Here is an 8,040-nt window from a genome sequence, read left to right as displayed (position 1 = left end):
ACACGCACGCACATACACCACGACCCTCGTTTCGATTCCCCCTCGATGTTAAAATATTTAGTCAAAACTTGACTAAATATAAAAATATACCACTGTGTAAAATCCAAAAAAGAAAAAAAATCACACTTAACATGCACTCTTTTCTCCAGATGAAACACAAAGGAAACGTAAGATGAACACAGATTTATATTCCGCGATAAAAAGTATGGTCCGAGCGGGTAAGCGCGCGAAAACAAGTGAGGTATTACGCATGCGTCAACATCATATCATCATTAACATAAGCTGCAGTATGCATGTTGAAGATAAATCAGGTTGACACGCACACCGCACACACACACACAGAGGATGGTTTGAAGGGTTGGTCTCGATGTTGGTATTAAAGGAGGACAGAGAGACTGTTTCTGACGTGGTAGGGCAGTTTATTTCAGATTTATTCCCCCCTCTGCTTCTTTACCTCTGTAAACTTGTAGGGGTAGTTATTTTTCGATAATGACCCAGCAACCAAACAAATAACGACCCAGCAACAGCCTGAATCCTCGATAGTGCAATGGGTTGAGAGGTTGTTCTGTTTCGGTACTACTTTTTGCGACTGAAAAGTTCCGAACGCTCTAATGTACGAAGTATACATCTCTGGAGCAAACAATACAAACATACCGCATTTAAATTAACAACTACAGGCCTGAACACATGAATCTCCATATAAAATCCATGAGTTCGGTTGTTTTCTGAATCTCATCTGCCGTGCCGTCAAGCCGTTCATCACAAGCAATTTCCCAAGGCAAGTAACTCATACTTTGTCTAGCGACAAGAGTAGTTCCCCTTCTTTTCACTCAGTTCCTTCGACAACAGACTGCAATCCGACGGTCAGTTTTCAACAATATTTCATTTAATAAACAGATCACACGCAACCAAATGCACACATCTCATCAATTTAAACAACATAAAGGGGTTTCATACACTATTTTCCCCAGAAAACTGAACTTCATACAGTTTTTAACGTTGGAACACGGGTGCAAAAGTTCGTCTGCTAGTCCCATTTGACGAAAAAACATTTTTCTAAGCGATACCAAAACATATACAGAACACACAATATCTGCCTTTGCCGCCACAGCAGAATAACAGCATATCTGTGTACTTGATTTTAGCCCAAAATAGGAAAACTGACAAGAAGTGTTAACAGAATGGAATGATTTGCACGGAACTATACAACCGCGCATTAATCGATCGCCTGCGCAGGTTGACTGGTTGAGAGAATAGGATTCGATCAAACTTTCGCAAAAAAACTCCTCTTTTCTTTGAATAACTGAAGAAAGGAGGAATAAAGAGGTTACACACCTCGTCTCAGTGATTATAAAAAATAATGGTCTCAGTTCGCGGTCATGAAAAAGCTCGCTAAAGCTCGCATTTTTCATGATCCGCTAACTTCGACCATTATTTTTGATAATCACTGAGACTCGGCATGTAACCTCTACGTAGGGACCGAAATGAAAGAAACTGCAAAAAACATGTAGTTTTTGTTTGTATCGGATAAATCTGAAGTGACGGTTGTCAGGAGACGAGCGTAGTTTGCGCGACGTCGAGTCTGCTTTTTATAGTTGGAAGGAGCAGATGGAGGTAGAGTTTGCTACCACATTGAAGCCGATGCAGCAGATCTTTTATTTTATCCGTTGGCAGAAATGGTGTAGAACAGAATATACGCTGCATTCGTCCTAACAGAGGAAGGGTCGATGCGTTTGACCTCGCTGTCATCATAGTTATGCCACTCGTTCAGCACGCTTGAGAAACAGTTGGCAGTGTAGTGGCCGACCTCCAAGGAGCCATAGTGGTTCACAACTCCACAGAGGTCATATGCCTGTGGCCCAATCTGGAGCTTGCTCATCTCAAAGCAGATGTTGCTTTTCCTTTTCCTGTTTTCATTTGTCTTTGGATCTTGCTCGAACCTTTTCAGGTGAATCGTCAGGCAAGGTGGGAACCTCACAATTTCAAGCGTCTGCAAAGACAGCCTATCAACCCCACACCTTGGACACATCCAATGAGCCGTAGACATGAGAAAATTCCGGAGGCAGTCTCTGAGGGAAAACTGTTCACAGTCAGCGGCATGTGGAATTGGGAGTGAGAGATCAGCTAAAACCTGTCTTCTTGGCTCACTTACCTCGTCACAAGTGAGGCATGTCATGGTCGACTCGACTTCGACTTTGAAAGTGTCTTCTATCATCGGTGCATGGTCTTGCAGCCTTTCCCTGAGGAACATGAAGAACTCATGTGCGTCTTGCTGCCGATGACCCTGGAAGATAGCATGTGCCTTACCCATTGCCCTCTTGAGCTTATTGGGATGGAGAGACTTCTGATTCTTTGTCCGTAGTTTGGATACAAGTGTTGCATACTCCTTGGCGACATCTCTGCCATCTTGAAAGCTGGTATGATCCTTGAAGTGCTCAAATATAGGGCCAATATTAAACAGGCACTGCAGAATGCTGTTCATGTAACAGGTGTTGCCTAGGTTGTCAAGGCCCGTGGGAACTGCCACTGTAGCAATGTTCTTGTGTGGCTGGAAAATAGGCTCGACGTGGTGCTCGAGAATGCTGTTGCCGTTATTGCAGTCTGGGACAACCTCCATTGGTTCAGACTCAATTGCGGTATCTGGAATGGTTGTGGTGTTGCCAGAACATCCAAGGAACCTGGTAAGGGTTCCTTCTTCCTGCTTTCTCATTCTCTCCTCCTCTTGGAGACGCTCTTTCAATGACTTGCACCTTCCAATCTGGGCAAACCTGTCGTAGTTTGGATATGGGTCAAGGGCAAGTCCTTCGAAGCTCTTTACTCGGCTAGCTCCCACAAACAGGAGTCCCAGAGCAAACTCCTTTGGACCAGCATTGAGAATGACCTTGTCAAGCGTTGCACCCTGAAGCTTGTGGATGGAGAGTGCATAGCCGAGAATCATGGGCAGCATCACGCGAGTGCACTGGACCTTGTTTGAGAACCAAGTTCTCCGCACTGGACAGATGGGGACAGACTTTGAGATATCTGGCAGGAATGACGGCCCGCAGTAGTCATCGAAGATCCCGATGACTGCCACCGGCAGCTGGGGTGGCTTGGTGTTTGGCGCATAAATAATGGCATGCACCTTTCCGACAGCTCCATTTGTTAGGCCAGCAGCTGTCCATATGTTGCAGCTGAGCCGAAAGACTGTGTCCTTGCAAAGGACAATCTTGCTTGGAAGCCCACACTCTCTGTCGGAGCCCTCCTTAGTAGCCTCCCTCTTTGGCTTGCTCTCAGCCTTTATCAGGGCTATTGGCTCCTTGTTTGCTTTCACTCCAGCAATGTTGTGCCTGACCATGTCTTTGGTGTAAGCACAAGCCATGACAGCTTTTTCGCGGAAGACCCTTTGCTCATCACGAGAAAGCAGGTTGATGTCTCTTTGCTTCCACCTCTCCCAATCCTGTTCACTAAACTTTCCTTCACTGAGACGGCACAACTCATCCCTAAACATGGCCTGGTCATCTCCTGCTTGTCTCTCTATCTGTTGAAAGAAGACAACGTCTCTGAAAAGCAGATATAAGTTGTGCCCACCTGCTTTCACACTTTGCATGCTGTTCTGTTTGCCACAAGATGGATTGTGGTAGAGTGGAGAATCCATAACTGGTGGAAGCTGTTTCCAATCTCCAAGTAGAATGACTGAGAGGCCTCCAAATGGCTCGTCAGCACGGTGAGGCTTTGCCTCTTTAAGCCTCTCGCTCACATAGAAGAAGGTTTTAAGGCCAATCATGGATTTTTCGTCAACAACCAAAAGTGCAGTCTCTCTGAAGTCCTTTTGCAAGTCTGCTAGGGCACTTCCTGACAAAGGTTTGAACTCGGTTTTACCAACGGGCAGGTAGAGCATGCCATGGAGTGTCTGTCCTCCAATCTGGTAGGCAGCCGTCCCAGACGGCGCTGCCGACTTGACAAAGTTATGAGGCAGTTGCTGGTCCTTCACATGCCTGCGCAGGCAGTTGAGCCAGAAGCTCTTGCCTGTGCCCGCTGCTCCAGAAATATTCAGGAGGAGCTGTGAAGCTTTATCAATCCCTTGCTCGACCACCATCTCAACCTGCCGCTGCAAGAGCCTGAAGGCTAAAAGCTGCTTCCTGTTGAGCTGCCCGGGCAGGCCACCAGAACCTGTGTTGGCGTTTTGAAGGCTTACAGAGTTCTTCATCCTTTCAAGCCACCCTTGCATCGTTTTCAGTTCCTCTTCGGAGAATTGAAGACGAGTATCACGGTTTTGCCAGTCGATATCCTCATTATGGAGCTGGAGGGAGAGCTCGTTGAACTCATTTTCAGCATCTTCGTTGAAAAAGTCTGTCTCTCCTTCGATTGGACAGAGCAGCCCCATCCAGGGCTCCTGTGCAAATGTCTCTTTGGGGATATCTGCCTGAACAAACAGGTCACCGTCACTGCACAATGAATTGCCATCGTCATCATCCTCTTTTTGGGACTCCTTGTCACTCGCCAGTATCTGTTGGCTCTGCTGGAACTCTTCGCGGATGAGTTTTGGGCACTCTGTTGCTTGCACAAAAGCTTGGACTTGTGTCTCGAGCAGTTCCTTCTGAACTTCAGGGAAGTCAGATAGTTTGGTGCCTGCCTTATGTACCAGCAGGATGGTCTTGAGAAAAAGGACATAGCGATCCTCATCTTTAACAACATGCTTGTTGGGAACTGCATAGAAGTTTGGAGTAATGTGGGGCACCTTTTCCTCTCCATGGAGTTTCCACTTTTTGGAATACTTGGAAGCAAAGGTGTAAAGAGAGATCTTGTCTGGATCCTCAGAGACTTCGCCAGACATAAACCTCTCTACAGCACCCTTGTAGTTTTCGTCATTTTCCCGGTTCCAGTAGCGGGAGGCAACGTTGTCCTCCAGCATTTCTGCATCATCTCCTTCGGTACCCTTTGGTACTCTGACCTTCCTTGTGCCAGTAACATTGACGCACACGAAGTCACGGCTTGTCTGCACAAATTCACGGCCATTCAGGATCCTGGCACACTCTTGCTTCGAGAGGTCGTGCTGTTTAATCGTCTTCATGAGAATCTGTTGGAAGGCTTTTCTTACAGGATCTTCCGTGCCAGCATTGTCGATGACAGCTTTTGAGATGGCCTGGAACGGTTGGCTATCTGGCTCGTCCTTGTACATGTACTTCAGAAGGTATGCAAGAACCTGTTTGTACGAGTTGACTGTTCTACCCTCAATGTTGGCACCCCAAACGGTAAGAAGCTCAGCAATGTGGTGCACGACGGAAGGATGGTTCCTCATGTAGACAAGTTCGCCTTTGTGCTCGCCTCCTTCTCTTGCCTCATCAGGGACTCTTTCGGGCCTCAGCCAGGTTTTGCCATCGGCACTGAAGACCTTGTTGAAACCCACGAGCTCCATGGGGAAATGGAACCGGCAAACCTTGTTTCCAGTGTTGAGTTTCTGCAAGCAATACCCGTCACGGCAGTGGTGAAGCATGACTCGGTTTACAAGCATATCGTACCTGTGTTGCAATTCAGCAGGAAAGCTGGAGACGTCCAAGAACCTCTGCCTGAGAACATTTGTGGCTGGTGTGTGGACGTTTCTGCCATGAGGTCCAGGCCAGTGGGAAGGGTCAGGGTTCGGGTGCACGGCAGAGATGCCAAGCTGGGCACATGAATGTCTGATGATTTTTTCTCTTGACTGAGTAATGGCTTGCTTTTCATCCCCTGAGAGCTTCTCAAAAACATCGGATTTTGTCTTGGCCTTTTCAAGATCATCGTGGGAGGGACCATCCCTAATGCGGATGAGGAGATGGGCATGTATAGTGCCTCGGGCCTGAACTTCGAATCGGATGATCCAATCTTTTGCGCCCAGTACTGGCATGACGTGTTTGATCAGCATACTGAGGCGATGGGAAAAGTAGGCATCAACCTGGTCTGGGTTTTCGTTAACTGCCTTCATCCTCAAACGGAAGTCCTCCTGCTTAGTGATGGTCATGGACTTCTCTGTCTCTGAAAGATTCTGAAACTCAGATGCATCTACCACACGCTTGCCCAGGTACTTTTCAGATTCTGGAAGGGTGCGGTGGAAGTCATCCCAGTGCAAGTCTGCAGCTGAAAAGGTATGGAACAATGTGAACATGTCCTTGTCATCAGATGTGATTCTGACAAATTTCACAAAAGACACAGCCCTGTCCGCCTGAAAGCGCAGATACTGCTTTGTTCCAGCAATTGGGGAAGAGAAGTACAGCAGTTTGTTCAGGAGCTTCTCATTGCCCTCCTCGAAGTGCTTCTTGAGGTCAGCCATCGAGAGGCCATCCGCACAGCGCTTTGCAAACACATTTCCTCTTGTCAGGGCCTCATGGCGTCGCAGGATGTTGGTCGCAACAAACATGAACGAGTGATGCTTCGCAAAGGACCGGCTGACATTCATGAGATGTTGAAAGTACGCCTTCTTGGAGGGGTTCTTCCCTAGTCTGGGTTTTGTGATGTCACCCTTTGTATCAGGGAACAGATCAGGAAACGCCATACTAAAGTAGCCACTAGTGAACTCAGACGCTGGTCTGTCTGATCTGTTTGGCCAAGAGATCTGTGTTGGTGATGCCTCAGTATGCGGTTGGTCTTCCTGCAGGGTTCTCCACATGTTTTCCACAACAGAAAGCTGCCCAAGAGGGATCTCGACGGTAGAGGACTGTTCACGTGCTGATTCCTCATTTTCTGCTGTGGGTCCTTCTTCAGGTATATTGAAATCCCGAGGATCCAGCTGTGGTAGGTCCTGGAGAATATCATCGTCAGGGTATTGGTCAGCATTCTCCTGGGAGATGACAATGTTTTTGTAGTACGCGTTGTTGTCTTTGAGGTATTTCAGAGCATTAATGAGCTTCTGTCTTCTGACCCGGAAGGTCTTGTCGGTGTTCAGCTGACGAGGATCTTTCAGAATAATAAATGGTAGATGTGCTGGAGTTCGTGGCAATATGTGAGCCAATGTCTCAACATCCTGAAAAAAAGAGATGGTGTGGCCCTTGGAGGCCGTGCTGGCTCCCTTTTTGTACACAGCTATCGTTGGGCAAATAATGGAGATTGCTGATTTCTCAACCTGCGTCAGTTCAGTGAGACAGTGTGGTGAAGGGCTGGGAGTTAGATCGTTTTTTGATGAAAACATTTCACGCCTGGCTTTGCCTTTGCAAGACACGCATTTGTCCGTGTCTCCGTCGGTGGTGTGACCCAAGAAATTCTCAGAGCAGTTGTTGCACGTCCTGTATGTTACAGATTCAAGTTCGAGGAACATTTTTTCAGCAGCACGAATGATTGGGTTGGCTTCAAATATATTGAAGGAAAAGACATCGCGATCCCTATTCTGAAGGTTCTCCATGTGTATCTGAAGAAGGGTCTCGGCGTCATCATTGGGAGTTCCATCGTGAGGTGGAGCTTCAGGACCAAACGTCGGCTGATGTCTTTGTTCTATTTCCTGGAGATCAAGCTGCTGAAGTCCTCCACACAGAATGTGCTTAGTTCTTCTTGTACGTTTTCTTTCTATGTCATGTTCTTGCTGACCGCCTTGGTGAACTTCTCCATAGAGCCTCTTACTCCTTTTCTGTTTTGTTCGTTGACCCAGTTGGCGCACTGCAATATTCGTTTGAAGCTCTTGCCTCCGGAGTTTTTGCAGTCTGCAAGCCCGATTTGATATCCTGGTTAATCGACGCTTTTTGTGAACTCTCACCGATCGGGTCATCTTGTAACTCGTCAATGACTATCTGTGAGACTCTGGGAGTCTGTTCATCAAGGTAAACCTGAAAAAAGTTGTCGCTGACTAGATCCACACATGGGGCACTTTTTTTAAAGGGTGCACTCACACTATGTCTATGTCTCACAGACACGATGGTTTGTTTATACTTTAATTACTTACACATTTAAGGGGGTAATTACTGTATATATGCAAAAATATCTCTCGGTCACAGGTTGACGCGGGTTAATTGTCACAGGTTGACGCAGGATGACACAGGATGACAAAGGTTGTCATGTGTTGTCACAGGTTTACATAGGTTGTCGCAGGTTATCACAGTT

The 8,040-nt window shown here is 47.0% G+C and overlaps 1 protein-coding gene across 1 annotated transcript; it reads right to left on the bottom strand.

Annotated features, from left to right (window-relative positions):
• Positions 1-1,478: 1,478 nt before the first annotated feature.
• Positions 1,479-7,348, bottom strand: LOC138954414 (uncharacterized). Its single transcript, XM_070326271.1, has one exon. It carries the CDS (start codon positions 7,346-7,348, stop codon positions 1,661-1,663), a length of 5,688 nt encoding a protein of 1,895 aa, XP_070182372.1. The 3' UTR covers positions 1,479-1,660.
• Positions 7,349-8,040: the final 692 nt, after the last annotated feature.

Source organism: Littorina saxatilis, unplaced genomic scaffold, assembly GCF_037325665.1.
Source record: "Littorina saxatilis isolate snail1 unplaced genomic scaffold, US_GU_Lsax_2.0 scaffold_1151, whole genome shotgun sequence".
NCBI classification, from domain to species: domain Eukaryota; kingdom Metazoa; phylum Mollusca; class Gastropoda; order Littorinimorpha; family Littorinidae; genus Littorina; species Littorina saxatilis.
This window is presented reverse-complemented; position numbering and strand designations above follow the sequence as displayed.